General features: G+C 33.4%; 1 protein-coding gene across 1 annotated transcript in view; it reads left to right on the top strand.

The window, feature by feature from the left end:
• LOC102765528 (low-density lipoprotein receptor-related protein 1B-like) overlaps window positions 1–20,062 on the top strand; it is a 95,516-nt gene that overhangs the window by 37,367 nt on the left and 38,087 nt on the right. Inside the window, exons 6-8 of the mRNA XM_006768654.2 lie at window positions 5,357–5,537; window positions 11,364–11,583; window positions 13,511–13,700. Coding sequence (XP_006768717.2) covers window positions 5,357–5,537; window positions 11,364–11,583; window positions 13,511–13,700 — 591 coding nt within the window. The remainder of the gene's footprint in view (window positions 1–5,356; window positions 5,538–11,363; window positions 11,584–13,510; window positions 13,701–20,062) is intronic.

Below are 20,062 nucleotides of genomic sequence, written 5' to 3'. Positions count from 1 at the left end.
TATATATATATATATCCTAAATTCAGAATTCTGCTCTAATGCAATGCTCTTTGTGAAGGCATCCATATGGGTCCATTCCACTCATTTCCCTGGGACTTTGGAATAAAGGGAATGAACACCAATCTGCTGATAACTACTCTGCTTGCTGGGCCATGAGTAATACAATCCTTTATACCTGATCTACAAGCGTTGCATCATTTATCTTCATCCTTGAAACCATAATGGGCTAACTTGTTGGCTTAAAAGTAGGGTAAAATTTATTTCTTAGCAGTTCTTAAAACCTTTCATTTTGATCATGCGATTATTTTACTGGTGACTATAATGCATGTGTGGCACTCTCTTTACTCTAATATGCTCATCACTGCATCAAAGATGAAATGTTATAGACAATCTGCATTACCCTTCCCCCAAATTGAAACTGACCATTTGCTTTTGATAATAGAAGAAAACCACTCTTCATATATTGGTTTCATATATTTTGTTTTCATATATTTTGTTCATCTGAAAACTAAGACCCTTACATGTACTTTACATATTTCTTTAAATATAGCAGTGAAGTATATTGTTCTGATTGAGAGTAGCTTGTGTATTGCCCTTCCTTGACCTAATAACTGACCTGAGAAGGGACTTGGAATGAGAATGAGGATGACAACATTAGTCTCAGTTGGCCTTTGGGAACAGATGATACAGGAAACTTCATTGTGACCAAAGACTTCTGTAACCTCATGAGATAAAAAATTCAGCGGGCAAATTTTACTGCCACATTACTAATTAAATCAGTTTAATTCATTCCTGTCATATACTTAAGAGCGGATGCCTCAGTCCATATTGAAATGTACAAAGAGAATCTGTATTAATTGAACTACACGAATTTGAGGCAGGGGAGCTGTCCAAGTGCTGACTCTGAGGCAAGCTACTGCATCCCCGGTCTGAGGCTTATCTCCATGCACACTGCACATGCAGTTATTTAAGGCATGTGCCCACACCCTACACTCTTGCAGCCACTTTTCCAATACTTGATTCCAACACAGAAACGTAATATTCATACTAAGGATAGAAAAACATGAGTACCTTAGAAAAATGCAGGCACTGGGCTTTTACCATGGAAATTGTGGTGTATGATTTCCAATTAATTCCTTATTATGTTAATTAAATTGTACTGTAAATCATTAAGACATGTATTACTCTGGATATACAGCTTATACACCTTAATACTGAGACCACTGCTCACAGCCTTTTTGTTGATTTTTTTAAAAAAAAATCTTAGATCCATTTTTAAAAGTGGAAGATTGTATTTTTAATACATAAAACTTTAATTCTCTTATTTTTCCATAAATATGTAGTATCAAAAAATCAGACCTAAAATGATATTTTAGTTTTAGAAAAAGGCTTTTCTACACTTTTTTTAAAGTGCTTATTTTCTAATCCAAGTTTTTAAATTAATTTAAATTACTTTTTCTGTCTTATTAGTTTTAAGTCTTTAAATAAATTATATGTTTGTTTTAAATGTTTAAATAATTCTTATTTATTTTTAAAATAATTACATAATTATTCTCTTTAATTTATATGTATTTTCTTATTATATCTTATTCATCCTTATTTCCTTAGTGGTAGGTATCAATTGTAGGAAATAACATCGATATCTTTGATAATTTTTCACTTAAGTATAGCTTTTGATGAGATGTATGTTTTAAAATATCCATTTGTATATTATGTCTGTAAAAGTTATTTTTATAGAATAATGTTTAAAAGGAATATTTTTTAATAATTTGAGCCAAAATAATATACTTATCTTAAGTATTTACAGACTACATGAAAAAGTCTTTTTTTTAATATGAATTATCTACTAGAGTTTTTCTCTTAAAAAAAAAAACAAACATGTTGAGAGTCCTTGCCCATTGACAAACGAAAATGGATATTTGCTATTAGATATGTAATAGTAATAATAATAACAGCAACATAGATGCAAGTGTTGAATTTGGAATGTAGAATACTTGAACTCTACCCAACGGTATCAAAAAAAAAATCTGTTTTTACTAAGTTTCTTTTTATCAAACAACTTTCTTGCATTTGAATATGCATGTGTTCCTTTGGGCTAGCAAGTAGTATCTATGTTGTTCACAGACATTGTCTGAAACCATATGTCCTGATCACCATGTTGAAGAATGTTGGGCATAGAGTTTTCAATAGTCAATCTCAGGCCGACCCCAAGCAAACCCACTTGAATAAAACATCAAATGTACATAAAACAGGTACTCTATGTGTCTTAGCATTCCATCTAAGTTATAGATTAATTAAAGGATTATACATATGATATGGAAGCAGACTACCTCCCTTACCAATGTATAATTTCTTGAGAAAAGCATTCACTGATTGTTCAGGCTTTGTCCTACAAGTATAAGAAAGAAATTTCTTCTGTTCTATGTTAACCATAGCCTGAAAAGATACTCAGTTTCCACATAGACTCTTTTAGGAGTTTCTTTAAAATTTGTATTCATCTACATTCTTCCCAGAACAGAAAAAAAAGCAAACAAAACAGACATAAAAATAGCAACATTAGGAAATATTCTAGGCTAATTGCTTCACTGCTATTTTAACAGATTAGATAGGTATCTAAAGGGAAGATTATTCTAATAATGATACAATTGCAACATTTATATAATATTTATTATGTGAAACGTATTTTAATACTTTCACATATATTAATTTATTAAATCCTCAAAACAGTGCTATTAATTTTGGAATGTAGAATACTTGAGCTCTACCCAAAGGTATGGAAGAAATCTACTCTAAGCAAGTTTCTCTTTATCAAATGCCTTTCTTGTATTTGAATAGCCGTGTATTTCCTTGGCCTAGTAAGGAAACATTACACCCATTTTAAATATCAGGAAGTTGGAGAATGAAAGGCTAAGGAACTCAGTTAGAGAAATAGTGTAGTGAGTGGCAGAACCTGGGCTGTGTGATCCCAGAACTTGGATTCTAACTACTACTTTATCCTGTTCAAACGCTTGTTTTTCAAAGACAACTCAAACAACCCAATTTAGGCACAATCCACTCAGATTCTGCTTTTTAGAATTCAATGCAATCCCCCTCTTACTATTTATTCACAACTGACTCTGGATATACAATTTCTAGTTAAAGTTAGTCACTAGTCAAAATTCCAGAAAATAGTATTGAATAATCATTAAAAAGAAACCATAAAGCATATTTCTATCAAGTAGCACTCAGAAGGAAAAGATCCGGGATTTATATCAAATATTTTTACCTGATAAATTAATAAAAACTAACATATATTGAGAATTTACAATATTCCAGACATGATGCTGTTTTACATGCAGTAGCTAACTTACACTTTGTTATCACAGTATAGGATAGGTGCTATTATCCTCACTTTACAAATGGATACTTAAAGAATCAAAGGACTAAGTTGCTTACCCAAGTGTCAGAAACAAAATTTCAATCCAGATAATATTGAAACTGCTTAATAAAAAAAAATGTAACAGTCTCAAGTCAGAGGTCAAAAGGAAATATTTTAAAAATAAGAAGGTTATTGAGGAAGGAAGTTTCCATGCTCAAGTATAATTCAAATGCAATACAATTTTTGAAAACCAACTAACAAGATAAAAATCAGCCACAGACTATGACAAATAGGAAAAAAAAAAAGCAAACAACTACTCTATCTTCCCATTATGCCATAGTAGGAGAGTGCTCATAAAATTGTCAATAAAGTAAAGATAAAATTAAACTTTTTTAAAGCATAGACATAATTAACCTGTGACAATTACTCACACTGGATGGTAATGAAGCAGGTAGCTTAGTGAAATTGAGAACATATCTGATTCACTCTAATGAGATTTTCAGTTAGATCAGATCACATGTTGTATTAGTCATTTTGAGTCAGGGCAAATGCTGATTAGCAGGAAAGGTTACAAAAGAAAATTTTCTTTTTTTTTTGACAAGGTCAGAAGGGTTGTGCAATTAAAGAATGTTATAATAGTGCATAGCCAGCATGGCTCAATGATTGAGCATTGACCTATGAACCCAGGGGTCATGATTTGATTCCAAATCAGGGCACATGCCTGGGTTGCAGCTCCATCCCCAATGTGGGGCATGCAGGAGGCAGCTGATCAACAGTTCTCTCTCATCACTGATGTTTCTATCTCTCTCTCTCACTCTCCCTTCCCCTCTAAAATAAATATATAAAATATTTTAAAAGAATATCAAATCTGTATTACATCTGCATATGAGGCAATACATGCCATATAGAGTGCGAATGCACAGCTCTGTCTCCAATGTACTACCTCTTGCTTTGTCCAGTAAGTTGCAGTTCCTTATCTCATATGCAGGAAGAAGAGGCTTCCCTGGTTTTAAAAGAAAAGGAGTTCACAGTAATTTCTCATGCAATAGGCAGTGGTTCTCAACCTTCCTAATGCTGCAACCCTTTAATACAGTTCCTCGTGTTGTGGTGAGCCCCAATTTCACTGTTACAAATTGAACATAATTAAAGCATAGTGATTAATCACAAAACAATATGTAATTATATATGTGTTTTCCAATGGTCTTAGGCGACCCCTGCGAAAGGGTCGTTCGGCCCCCAAAGGGGTCGCGACCCACAGGTTGAGAACCGCTGAAATAGAGGCATGGAACTACAATTACTGTGCTGTAGAGAGTTCGGAGGGTAGTTTACAAAATGGCAAAAAGTAAGGAGGACCCACCATAGGAGCAGTGCCTTTTTAAAGATCTCTACATTGGAGATGATCTGACTTGGAATTTTACCTCAGTTGTACACCTCTTACGTGATAATAGATTATAAACCTTCACTTTCAGAGTGTTAGAGTTTACCTGAAGTGTATGCATTAGGTGAATTTGTAAGATTATATATTTATAACATTACTTTGGGTTATTAATGCCTATATCTTATAGAAGCTGCAGTGGTGTCCTTTAATAGAAGTATAGATACATGGAACAAATTGTCTGGTACCCGAGGAAAGGTGGGTAGGAGGGGACTGGATAATGAAGGTGAAAGGATTAGCTAAAGAACATATATTCATACTCCATAAGCATGGACTGTAATTTGGTGAAGACCAAGGGAGGAGGTGGGCAAAGGGGACCTCTGCAATAATGTCAGCATCAAACAATTTTAAAGAGATAAATGTAAAGAACATACAATTTTAAAAAAGCACAATGGCATTCAAAATAAAATTGAACAACATTCTATGGAATGATAACATCTGCACAAATCACACTATGAAGAAATCATTTCTTTTTTAATTAAACTCTTTATGAAGCAGAACATAAGCAGTGAACACTATTGAGAAATGTGTTCCTTTCCTGTTCATGTTCTTGCTGTTTTCAGACCTGGACAATGTAGAAGGCATTGCTGTGGACTGGATTGGACATAACCTTTACTGGACAAACGATGGCTCCAGGAAGACCATAAACGTGGCCAGGCTGGAGAAGGCCGCTCAGAGCCGGAAGACCCTTCTGGAGGGAGAGATGTCCCACCCCAGAGGGATTGTGGTGGATCCTGCTAATGGGTACGAGATCTTTATTAGCTTTATGTAAGGAAATTACATTAAATACATTTGTTTTGTTTTTAAAATTCACATGTGAATTCACACATGAATGGTCTGATTGGAAAAAGTTACTTATTTAGCGATTTGCTCCCCTAGAGAATGTGCTAAATAAATATGTCAAAAATACATTGAACTGAAATAAACAGATCATTTGTATGAAGGATATATTTACTTGATTTATTCAGACAAGCACCATGATTCTCCATTTTAGACAGCCTGACACCAAGATAAATAATCAGAGAATCAAGCAATTTAACTTTTTAAAGGCTATTGAAATGTAATGTATTCAAAAATAGCCAGTTTTTTTGTACACTTGATGTGTGGGCCAGTCATTTTGTTAAATGGGTCACTATGCTACTGTTCTGCAATCCTCACAACAATCCTTTGAAATACTTGCTAACCTCATCCTTGTTTTATGAAGGAGAAATTGGTAACTGATCTTTAAAAGACTGTTTAATTATTGAGAGATTGGGTAGATTTAAACCCCAGCGCTTGTCTCCAAGACTTTATTCATAGCCACTATACTCTGCTACTTTTTTAATAGTCTAGATTGGTAATCATATAATTTTAGACATAACTATAGTTTCCATACCGTGACATCGTTTTATCGTGTGCACTATTCGTTTTAGTGTGGACTATTTTGTGCAATTCCTGGGAATATATTCCTTTTTGATGTTTATTCAGAGTCATTACCTGAATATAATAGTGAGCGTATAGAAATATCAGAGAAATGTGAAAATTCCTAACAGAATCTCAGAATTAATTGAGTAGATTGCATATTTTTACATATACAACTGTTACATGTGGTTTTTTACCCCCTCCATGGCTTACATTTCACTATTTCAAAACAGCATCACCAAAGAAATATTTTTCATATCTTATGACAAACATACAAAACAGACTTAATTAAAGAGGAAGCATATGACTCCCTTATAGGCTGAGGTCACCTTTTCTAGAATTATTTGTCTGGAGAACAGCTGCAAATATAATTCGGGTGCTTCCTCTGAGGCTGACACCCAAGCAGTGAATGAATTCATTGTATGTGTTTCGGGAAGACATAATTATAAAGTAATATCAGTGATTGTATGGTAGATTCTGTAATTATCTACTCTATTCCTGGGCTTTTAAACCAAGTCACCTATCTGACCTTTAAACCAAGCCAATATTAATTGTAAGAGAAAAATATTTATTCCACACGGTCTAATTCTACTTGAAGCAAGATGTTTTAAATGTGCCTTAAAACAGCATCTTCTTTCTCGGTATTCTGTTAGAGAAAAAATATCTTTTGATAGAATGAAAGGGTCATTGTGAGGCTCAGGAAGATGATGCCAACGTGGAGGCCATACAATCATATGATTAGGGAGGACATTTAGAAGCCACTAGTTCCATCTCTCTATTCAAATTTAGGAATCTCTTTCAACGCTTCCCTAATAGGCAGGCATCCAATTTTATGTGAAACCTATAGCATCTACATAGTTTGTAGTATTTGGGGGAAATTCTGATTGATATGTTTTTTCTTTTCTTTAAGGCAGTATCTGCATCCCCTGTGATTATTGCCTTATAACTAACCCTCTATTTGCCTCTAGTGTTACAAAGAATGACTCTAATACCTTTTTCATCCTATGGATTTTCAAATAGACTACTATTCTTATGCACTAACCTGTAAAACAGACACATATGTGCATATATACATGTGTGTATGTATATATTTTCCCTAGAGATATACTATGCCCAGCACTTTGTACCAGGTATATAATGGTTAATAAAATAGGAATGGTCTTAACCTTATGAAGCATCTTGTGTTACCTGCAAGGTGAGGGAGTGGAGATAGACCAAAGTGATGGAGGAAGACAAAAAGGTGAAGACTAAGGGTAGAAGCCTGTTTAAATCGGTTTGCTGAAAGGCCTCTTTAAGGAGCCATCAGGTAATCTGAGACTTCATTGCAGAGAAGGACTCAGCCATGGACACTGAGGAAAAGTGTTCCAGATAAAGAAAATGGTACATTTGAGGATATTAAGTTGGACGAGGATTGAGTGTCAGAGAAACTGAAGTGAAAACAGCGGGGTTGGATTGCAGAGAGCAAGGGCGAAGGTGACGCAGGTGCAATTGAAAAGGACAGTGGGCCCTTGCCCACCAGGATGCGAGCTTTGTACTTTGTCTTCAGTGTTAAAATAGGAAATTAATATAATCATGTTTATATTAAAAACACTAATTTCACTATGCTGTGAAGAATGGATGGAAGATGTAGAAATAGAAATGTAACTGTACAAGTTTAATTATTCAAATAGTTTGTTTGACCCTAATACAATTTTTAAAATGAAGAAGAAACTTCAGCTCAGAAAACTGTATTTAAAATAACACGGTGTATCTTTAAGCAAAACTTCAGGGGGAAAAAACAATTTATTTACATTGTTTCTACCATAATATCTACTTGCAGCTGTATACAGAAGAAGAAAATCTGTGATTGCCTGTTAACAAAATTACTCTGTCAGAGGTGTTTTATCAAAAGCTTCATAACCAATTAGAGTCAGTTAAGGATTCATTTATTTTTCATTAAAGTATGTTTTTGATTACCATATAGATCAATATAAATTAGTAAGACAATAATTGTCCTGAAGGAGTTCATAATCTGGTGGGCTTGTGTACACACACACACACACACACACACACACACACACACTTACCTATTAAATAAAACAAATACATACATGATCCTCAGAAATTACTGAGGTTTTTAATACAGAATTGTTACTGGGTGAAAGGATTCCAAGATTAACAAAATTGTCCCAAGGGCTTGGGCTGTGCAGTCATAAGGTTAGTCACTGCTCTGAAGGGACAGGACAGCTAACTGAGAGGAAGGAAAGTCAGCGTGCGTTCTGAGGTGAAGTGACCTCATTAAAGCTGCAGCAGGTGGAATGTGAAAGAACAGAGTAGGAGACAAGGCTAGACATAAGCAGAAATCTTCAATGTTGTGATTAAAAGTTTGAATTTATTTTGCTGACAACAGAGTAATTGGAAGGTTTGAAGATAAAAGCCATACCTTTCAATTCATGATTTAGGAAGACAAGTGACAGGTATATGAGAAGCAACCCATTAGGCGTTCCCTTTGAAAAGGGATGAAAGGCAGACTGTAGCATTTGTAATAGGAACAGAAACGTGGGGACAGACAGGAGAGACTGAAAGGATTAGATTGCAGGCCTAATTAGATTGTTGAAATGGGGATAAAGTGGAAGGAGGAGTCAATTAGGATGCCATTGTTCCCCGGCTGATCATTGCAGATGAACTCCCTCATCCTAATAATTTCACATTTCATAATGTATATCACTAACTTAGAAACCCACATTTCCAGTTCTCACTTCTCAAACTATCCTCCATACGACTGTGTCCAAAGCTCAGTTCACGTTTCCCCCCAAAGAGGATCTTGTGCAGCCTTATCCCAGCTGATAGTATAACACCCTCTTGTTAACAGCTAGATACCATTTCAGCAACAAAATCGATTTTTTTCAACAATAAAATTTGTTTTACTTCCATTACAGAGAAACTCTTAGGATTATAATATTTCTAGGATTGGCCATCAGATAATACAACTTAATTTAGAGACATGGTTAATATCAGCAAAGCCAAGCTTAGTATTACAAGCATACATATAAATAATAAAAAAATCCCTGCCTTTAATTATTTTTATCTTTTTTGGAATGATCAGTTATGCAGCACCATTAAATGCAATTCAAGAAATAAATGCAATAGATAATAAAACTAAAAGATGTCACAAGAAACAAAGGAAAGAGTCTGTTTTGACAGAAAGGCTAGGAATAAACTTCACCAAAAACTTGCATTTGAGCAGGCCTTGAAAGTTAGAGGTACATTTTTTTCTTGCTGTCCTAACAGAAGGCCAGCTTAACATTATTTTGATTTGATGGCTACCCCAAGTTCCACCTATAACAATGTTTATATTTGTTTCTGCTTATTTTATAGGTTATGTTTTCTATTTTCTGTATTTAAAAACCTTCACATTTGATGGTGATTATAAGGCTTTTACTATATAATATTCAATCAGATAATGAAATAGGAAGATAATGATAGCATATATAGTCTCTATCAAATTGGCATCACTTATTTAAATTTTTTTCTTTTTTTTGAAAATAATCTTAGTAACATCACAAAAATATTTCTTCAAATATAAAACAATACATAGTATGTTTAGAATATCTGTTATCATGCTTCATTCTTCTTCATTTATGTGTACATATATAGGTGTACACATGCATGTGCAATTTGGGTTAGAGACACACACACAAAAGTGTTACTATGTTCAAAAGAAAAGCTAGAGGGAAAGATAAATGCAATTTTAACAAGTTATAAATTGGCAACAAGAAAAATAGAGCATTGATTAACTGTATTTAAGATTTTATGAAAGTATCAATAGGGAGACAAAAGTTGCACATTTTCCTTTCACAGAATTGATTTAAATAGTTGAAGTTGAGTAGTTATATCTAACTATATAGGATTACAGCAAACAGAATGACCCCTTTGTTTATTCCTAACTTTCTCTAATAATAAAACCACTCAAAAAACACACAGGACATAAAATAAATATTGCCATGTTTATTTCTAGGATCAGAATGTATTTTGACTCAATAAAATTCACTAATCTTAATAAACTTCCTCAGTTCTAAAAAGGCATATCCACATAATTATAAAGATAAGAAAAATTTTAAAAGCTTCATGGGAGAAATGTTTGATTGGTGTGTTTCAGCCTAAATTGTCCCAAATCTGCCTGTTTAGATCACAGTAGGATTATTCGTCATGGATACAGATGTTTACCAGCTTACTTCAGAAATTCTTCAGGGTCTACAGAATGTGAGAGGTAGAGAATCTAATGAGGGTCTTCCTAGGGTAAGCAGCTTAGGAGAGCTTTGGCCCTTCACAAACTTGTTTATGAGGTGACTGAATTAAAGCCTACACTTTAATAACTCCAGCACTTTCGCATGACCCTAAAACAGCATGGGTGGAGGGGTTTAACCTTATTCATGAGGGAATGGCAGCATTCCCTCTCCCACTGTTGTAGCTGACACAGAATGATTTGTTCTTCAAGGCAGAAGCTTTTGTTTGAGATAGAAATTAAATCTCAGAATCTTAAGGTCAGTCAACCTACTGTTATTAAACTTATGTGCAGCTCAATCATCTTCTGTGGGTTTTGGGGTAATAATAAGCAGCCGTAAAGACCAGGTAATTTGCATCAGGAAGAAAAATTAGACCTGGCCAAACAATCGCAGTATGATTGTGCCTTTTAGTTCAAAGACAATCCTATTGCCTGCCTTGAAAACTAATAATTCATCTGAGATTTAATGAAGTCTGCGGTAGATCATTAACTGTACAAGGAGTTTTCATGCCAGTCAACGGGCTTTTTAATTGCATAGTTGATTATATGTTTTATAAAATGAACAGCATTTAAAAATAGTTAGTAATGCCTCACAAACCGTTTCCCAAACTTGCCATCAGCAACAAAGAAAATCAATATCTGGCACTTACTGTTAGCTTCATCACTGAGACCAGTAAAGTGTGGTAGTGTGTTTTCTGTAATGTGTCCAAAAGATGGGCTCCACTGAACACACCCTTACTTCCCTTGGTACTTCCCAGCCGCCTGCTCTCTTTGGCGGGTATGCATTTAAGTGGGAGAAAAAAAAAATGTAATTAGATTTTATGGAGGTGCCCCGTTTGCGGAAGTGGCCCTCTGTACAGAGGCTGGTTTCAATAACGTGTGCGCTCTTGTTTGTAATGTCGTAGCTGGATGTACTGGACAGACTGGGAGGAAGATGAGATAGACGACAGCGTGGGAAGGATCGAGAAGGCCTGGATGGATGGCTTCAATCGGCAGATTTTTGTGACTTCAAAGATGCTGTGGCCAAACGGTTTAACTCTGGACTTTCACACCAGCACCTTATACTGGTGTGATGCCTATTATGATCATATTGAAAAGGTGTTTTTGAATGGAACTCACAGGAAGGTAAAAGACAAATGCTGCTGGTTTTAATCCGCAGGCTTCTGCGTTTTCACAGAGCCTTGTTGTGCTGTGTTAAAAACACTTTCAAGTTTATTTTTACCGCTCAGAGGTGGCTGCCAGCGGTCTCGGTGGGGTGGCTGGAGGAGGCCGAGCAGCCACTGCAGCTGGCATTTGCCTCTGGGAGAGCAGGCCCGCTCACCGCTCACCGGGGTGTGCCAGGATTTGTGAGTTTTTTCCAAGAAGCTCTCAGGGTATCCGAGCTGCTTTAAAATGCAGCAATTCTACATTCTTGATGAGTTTGCTCTGACCAAGCAACCCTACTCTATTCAAACATCTTCAAATTTTGCAGCTGAAATTTAGCCTATAGATTATGAAAACTCAATTATAATGCATTTCCTTTAAAATAAAGGACTTCATGCCACTGAAATGGAAACACAAGAATAAACTGAACTTCAAGCTTGTTGGTATGATTAGATAGAAACTTCCTCTTGCCTCTTTTTGGAAGAATCATTGCAAAATGATTCTGAAATTCAGGGGTAAATTGAGAATGTCATTGACTGTGTGGCAGAGGCAGAGGCAGTGTTGAGAGAACATCACCTCTGTGTTTTTCCTTATAATTCCCTACGCATGTGTAACATTATAAACTAACTTCAACCGTCTAGTTAAATAATGGAAAAGTGGAATATTTAAATTTATCAAAATGCTGTCTTTGATACTACACTTCCGTTCTTCTTCTTTGGAAAGGAAGACTGCGCAATTGGCTAAGGCCATTCATTATGAATTCTGTTTGAGAAATAAATAGTATACTAATCAGTTAAGACTACTTCAGTCATTGACTCGCTCTAACAGTGCTTTAAATATTTTTCTCCAAATCAGTAAAATTCATCGCCATTTAAACTGTCACATACTTAACAGATACTAAATAAATATTTATGATTTCTTTGAAGATGTTTACGTGTATATAGTAGACATAACATTTCAATGGCCCATGTTTTAGCTTAGACTGAGGTGAGAAAATAAATAAGAAACTGTCTCAATTATTCACTATATGAAAATTTATTTTGAAGAATTCAGAAAAAAGGAGCAAAATTTGGACTGCTAACCCTACATTATTTTGATAACTTCCTCAATTCTCTAATATTAAATGAAGTGAATATAATATGCTTTTTCATATTGTATGCAATCCATTTTATAAATGGCAAAAGCTGAAAAAGTATTATAATTATTGGAGGTATTATTCCTTTTTTTCTCCCTACAACCCTACAAGGGAAACAGGACCTATCACATGATCGCTCTATTTAAAAAACAAAAATATAAAACTGGAATGTAAAGAATATATCAAGATAACCAGAATTGAAATTAGCCTACTAACCTAGTTTATCTATTTACTATTCTTGTTTCTATGTTCAAAATTATAATATTTATCTTTTTCCTTGTCATCTCCTACATTTCTTCAATTTGCATTTGCTCAATTAAAATAGAAAGATCCCTTTCACTCCCAATGTCTTAATATCACCTTGTATCCCTTGGCTATTGGATGAGCAATATTGCAATATACACAATGACACTAATTACTCAGGTCAATTTCTATCCCAGGATGTGAATCTGTAATATTCCAAAGAAAAGACACAGGGAAGAGTGTCAGACAAAGTCATTTTAACATTTTCATTTCTTGACCATATGTGTAAAGCCAAATATGAGAGAATTTAAATGAATGAAATACAAATGGTCTCCTTCAAATAACAAGTTCTAGAAACAGTAAAACATGCTCACCCTGTGAAATCTATTTTTCAAATATACTGAAAAAAAATGTGAGTTAAGCTATTAGTTGGATAACTATATGTTATATTTATTTGAAAAACCACTTTAAATACTTGTTATGTTTCTAAAGGTCAGTTCTGAACTTTCACAATGTGTTTATATTTTACAGGTTGTTTACAGTGGGAAAGAGCTGAACCATCCTTTCGGACTGTCACATCATGGGAATTATGTGTTCTGGACTGATTATATGAATGGTTCCATTTTTCAACTAGATTTGATAACGAATGTGGTGACATTACTGAGGCGAGAAAGACCACCCCTGTTTGGGCTTCAGATTTATGACCCACGAAAGCAGCAAGGTATTAAACACCAAATAAAATTGCTTCTGAGCTTCAAACATAATAACACTTCAGTAGTTACAAAAATATTTTATTTTGACAGTGTTTCTGAAATGTTATGATAAAAGGTTCTACTTACTTCGAAATCAATCAAATCTTGGAATTTGTTACCATAAAAATTTATTATTTTATTGTTCTAAATAACCTGATTGAGTAACTCTGGGAATTCTATCTGAGTGAAGTTCAATGTTTTCTCCAAATACTTCCTTTTGTATCTAGTCTTTACTGAAGGAGTCTGTTGAAGTAAAAACAAACAAACAAACAAACAAACAAAAAACAAACAAAAAAAACCTTTTTAATGGTTTCAAAGATTATTGTGAGCCATTAGAACACATTTTATTGGGAACTAAATATTATGGGAAGATATTTTAAAATACATTATATAAGGAAATTGCATTTTTAACAGTATCTTACTATATTTTATCTTAGTTTCATGTACATTTGAAAAGCACTTAATTAACTTAGGTGATATGAAAGTAAAATAATCTACCATTATATCCATGTCATTAAAATCAGATAATATTCTCTGTTTTATCTACATCTGTGGTTTATTCTATGTTTATTAAGATTTATTAAGCCACCCATGAATACCATGACTAGAATTTAGGGATTAAAGGAAACCATTTGTAAAGTATATAGTAGATTTTTGTTATGATTCTAGTTATCATTCCTTTATTAATGGAAATATTTTTGTGAAAATTTAATGAGCTTAGATTTCAATGCACTTAGTATGAAAAATTATAGCCTGAGTGTTTCATTGCACATGTTGTCAGTAGGAAGTTATGTAGCAACAAGAGTATTCTGAAGATATTTCTGCTAAAAGGAGGACGTTAAAAGAAAATTATCTCAAGAACATTTTTTTCTACCGTATTACAATTGTTTCATTGGAATAAAAATGCAATTTCGTGAAATAATGGAAGTACATAGAGTGAGAAGTATATAAAGCTTTAATAGCTAGTAAAAGATAAAATTATCTTTAAAAATAAAAAAAATAAAATTTTTGAGATGGTATAAACTGTAGTTGTGGACACGAAATAAAGAAGACAACAATTGCCTGTGTTATATTGTAAATAAGCAAGCATAACATAGGATGCCTAATGAGCCAATTAATTAGGAATCTTTATTATGCTAGTGGGCTCAGAGCAGAATATCTCTCTCAAATTCTGAACAAAATATGGTGGAAGTTTCCCCTCTATATATCTTTCTAGCCCTTTTGTCTCCCAAATAAGGGTTTTTCTGAACCTCCTGCAGACTTAACAAAGAGCTCTGTGTAAGTTATTTTTGCAGGCAGCTTGAAACCTTGAACACAGAGTATGGGAGTAGTATTAGCCCCTTACATCAGATGGCTAATGAGCAAGGTCAGCCAACTAACTTTATCTCCCCTGTTATTCACTCAAGCTAAAAAGTAACGTTAATTTACAGAATAAGGAACTGTCTAAAAAATAACAGAGTTGACTACATAGAATAAGGGATCATTTTAAAACAGCAGAGGATTTTAAACATTCATTTTGCAAAATAGAGATTATTACACTTCACCTGCGTAAATCAAATGGTAATATTTCTTGTTACATTCACATCCTCCCTGTCCCTACCCCCGCCATCATTGTTGTTTGCCTACACTAAATTGGAGCCAAGACTATGAACAAGAATAACCCTTCTCATCTGCTGTGGTGTTTTGTTTTCAGGGTTGCTGTTCCCTTTAATTCCACATTGATTAATTTTCTGGATTTTATTACACCAATCAGTATATAATCACATTTCTTTTTTCATTCTCTTCTGAAATTAAATGCAACATACGGATGAGAAATATCTCAGCTAATTGTAAAATGGATTTGGGCTTAAACCCAGATCCTGACACTTTTTCCTTCGTAAACTTGGGACACATCATAAAGATTTAACAAAGATAAGACATGCTTTCTTCAAAAATATTTTATAAGGAATAGATATATATTATATGAGAGTAATTTAGAACAGTACTTGTGTTTTACATTAATTAATTTGCCCCTTTCATTTCTCAATCTGGAGGCATATATTTGGAAGTTTCCTTGCATGTAAGCATTTGAAATAAATAGTTAAATGAATAATGTGTCACAATGATATACTAAAACACATGTCATATGAAGATTATATTTCTATATTTATGAGGAATATATTTGGTGTTCCAGACAGTGTCATTGACATATAATTGTTTAGTGCTGCTTCTTGGATGGACAGTGTATTTTTAAAAAGGACTTTTAAAAGATTGGTAATCAAAGGGACATTAAAATGAAAGTGTATTCTTGATTACTAAATTATTTATGCAGTCTTTATTGTAGAAACCATTATGCTCTGTCTTACTGATAGAATGCATTTGGCCAAATTGATTGTTTTTTATTAGTTTAGGTGAAATAATCAATTAGTTTGTTTTGTACCCAGTCTTTGTGTGGCAAAATACTTACTTGAATCTTTTGAGCAGACAATACGATGGAAAAAGGATACCTGACCAACACCTATTTTACTCAGTCATAGACATTGAAGTTGGATAACCTACTTAGTATCTAAATTTTTAGTTTATTTAACTACATTGATCAAAATAGCTAGATTATAAAGCAAAATGCAATCAGATGTTTAAATACAGACATATTATCTTACCCGTGTTATAATTTCAGCAGTGTTTCTCTTTGCATCTTTTGAACATCAGATATTAATAAATATTTAGAAACATATAATTAGTGCCACATAAAGTTAAGATATATATTGTCTTATTAAACTGTTGGGCTTTTTGTTTGTTTGTTTGTTTTTAAGGATAAAGTAGCTGGAGTTGAATAAAAAAACAAATCCTTAAGTAGTACATATCACTATTCTTCATGGAGTGAAATAACGTAGTCTTAGATAGCCTTCTACTCTCTTTCTCTTCCTTTCTTTTTCTATGAAGGACTAAGGTATATGGCATACTTTATATATGTAATACATATAGACTACATTTATGTATATGCAATATTTATATATATATATGTCTATGAATATATACATGCACATATAAATACATAGATGATAGGTAATATCATACATATACACACTCCCCACCCCACAGGAATACTATAAAAATTATAAGTACTATTAATTTAATATCTAAACTCTTTTAGACTTAGTGTCAGAAAATTAGTTAGCTAATTTTCTCTCTCCAGATCAGGAAAAACTCATCAGATTTTTGGGTAACATACCAGCTTATTTCAGGAACTTTGATATATAACCATACTAAAGAGGCTCTTAATAAAGTTCACACACACACACACACAGCTTCAAAGAAGTCAAATGAAAATGATATTTAATGAACATATATTTATAGAGAAAAGTATGGCACATTTTATCCTTTCTCAGATTGACATCATTCAAAGCTAATTCTTCTGAAATTATCCTAGATGAAACACATAATTTGTCTAGTCTTTATACAACTTTTATTTTCTCTTCTAAACTGCAATTCTGACTATCTTTCTATCAAGTGAAGAGACAAATTCCTATAGATTTATGTTTCATATTAGGATCAGAGACTTCTAACTACACATATGATGGACCTGAGAATTCAAGAGTTTAGGAGACACATAGAAAAGGGAGTTTTTCCTTCCACTATTTTGAAAAAAATTCAGATAAAGGGAAGAATGAAATAATGGGATTCCTTTGCACTAATGGTTTATATATTACACCAATTGCTTCAAGTGAAAGATACTTTATTAATGAAAGTCAAATTACTGTAGCCTAAAAAATCCATATATTAATATAGGCTTAGGAAATGTTTTAATATATCATGTATCCTTATTACTCTTTATGAAAGTTACTGGAGGCCCAATGCATGAAATTCATGTAAGGGGCTCGATCCTCACAGCCCTACCTTTGTCTGAAAGGACGTCTAGAAGGACATCCGGCTGTCTGGTCTAATTAGCATATTATGCTTTTATTATAGATTATATGCCTTTAAATAATTTACATTGATATAATAAGTATGTAGCCAAAGTATGTATGTATACTTACATACAAATAAGACTGTCCCTTTTATCTTAATGAAACAGACATATCTATCCACATGCATGCACCTTATGTCTACACCCCCAAATGACTATTTCTGTCATTCATATTGCTGACTAAAAGTTTCATTCATTGATTCATGTCTTCATTCATCAATGCAATTAATGTTTATCAAACACACAGTCTATGCCAGACACTGTAAGGGACAGAAAAAATCTATAAATTTTAAGATTGAGGAAAAAATACAAATTTTTTGGCTCAGGCAGACCACTATCTTGAACTTAATTTTGAAAGTTATTCCTCATAGAGTTGATTTTTTAAAGTATCTGCTTTAAAAGCAACTTCATTTAGGATTTTATTTTGTTTTATTTAGTATGTTATTTTTCTGAACTTTGTCATACATAAATAAGAGTATATATGATCAATAATTTTAGATTAAGAAAAATCCCTTTCTAATTATTTAGAAATAATGATAATAGTGATAGTAATACCACTGCTATTATCTAGAAATCCTATCTAATAAAAGGGTAGTATGCAAATTAACTATCACTCCATCACAAAGATGGCGGCACCCAGTCCTCTCAGCCCTGCCAGAGTCCCCCAGTCCCGGGAGGGAGTCTGCTGAGAGCAGGCAGCATGAGCAGCCTGGAAGAATGCTTGCTTCATCACTGTGGTGATGAGGCAAGCGTTCCACCTTGGCTGCGGAGGACCTCTGGGCAGCGGGCACAGAGCGGCCGGGGGGTGGGGTGGAACGCTTGCCTCATCGCCCCATTCCTGGCCGCGGATGGGCTTCTGGGCAGTGAGTGAAGAGCGGCCAGGCCCCACAGAGAGCTACTGGTGCACGGATCCGTGCACAAGGCTACTAGTAAATAATAAACTTTATTCTAAATTCTTATTTTTTAATAAGTTTTTTTTATTTGTAGACATTGGAAAAGTCATTAAACCCTATATTCCCACCTGAAAATGAGAGAAAATCTACTTATAAGTTTATTATAAAAATTGAATTCAATGTATATCTAAGGTAACTAGCACTAGAATTGATGCATAATGGATTTTCAATAAAGATAGCTATCAATATGTTTATAAACTCTTTCATTAATATTTATGTATAAAATTTTTAATGCTATTTGTAGTCATTGGTGTTTTCAAGATAATATCTTTACATAAAAAGTTTTGCAAGCTACTAGAAATTTAATTAAAACTATCATATGAGCTCTATTTGGAATATGGTAAAGTAATAAATTAAAAATATATTAGGATACCATTAATATTTTTAAAATATAAGAAATTTTAATAAGAGGTATAAATTTAAATTAATTTTGATTTTAGATTTTTATTATGACAGGACAGGTATCAATTCTTCTGTTTCAACACATAGGATTCACAAAAGGAAATGTATTTAAAAGTTGGAATAATGATAATTCATTTCTAATTACTTAAATTGTACATTCAATAAGACTAATAAGTATGAGTCCTGCTGTTAAATTAAAGAATTTGATATTTCGGTATATTTTCAGTATGACAATATGTTCTAAAATATTTTTTCAGTACCTTCTTATTTCTTACAGTTTTAATTTTCATAGTTTTTAAATTATTTTGAGGTAATTCTAATTTTACAGACTTTGAATTTAATAAATATTGAACTTACAGTTCAGTCCTCTACATATGGTATGTAACAAAGATAGTACTCCTAAGAATAATATGAAACGTTAAATTTTTATTCCATGGTCATGGAATAAGTACAGCTATATTTGGAAGCTGCCTAGAAATTTTTTTGCATCTGCTGTTGGAAAAAGTCTGAACTAAGCTTAATTATCTTCCTAGTTTAGAAATTGTCTTATTGCTTTAAATATTAGCTTCCTTAGCTTCAAAGTGTATCTTTCATTTTTTATAAACATAGCAAATTTAATTTATTTCTCAGAATAATGAAAAGAAATATTTATATACTGTTGATATTCGGGCACATGATGATAATCTATGGAGATGAGTTAAATATTTATTGCATTGGGCAACATTTTAAGTATTCTTTAAACTCATTTATCAACAATTTCTACATAGCACTTCCAACCCCTGAGGCCCACTGTACAATAACTTAGTCCAGGGGTGGGCAACCCCTGGCACATGTGCCAAACATGGCACGCCAGTAACTTTAGCTGGCACGCGAAACCCTCTCTTATAATCTTCCATTTATAATTTTTTTCTTAATATCGACTTTTTTATTTTTTAGATAAATTCAGTGTAGGCGCATCTTAGATAAATAAATAATTTTACATGACAAGTTATCTTAAAGACCACAGACATGGATTGACGAGAGAGGGGCA

The sequence above is a fragment of the Myotis davidii genome, unplaced genomic scaffold, assembly GCF_000327345.1.
Source record: "Myotis davidii unplaced genomic scaffold, ASM32734v1 scaffold560, whole genome shotgun sequence".
Lineage (NCBI taxonomy): Eukaryota > Metazoa > Chordata > Mammalia > Chiroptera > Vespertilionidae > Myotis > Myotis davidii.
This window is presented reverse-complemented; position numbering and strand designations above follow the sequence as displayed.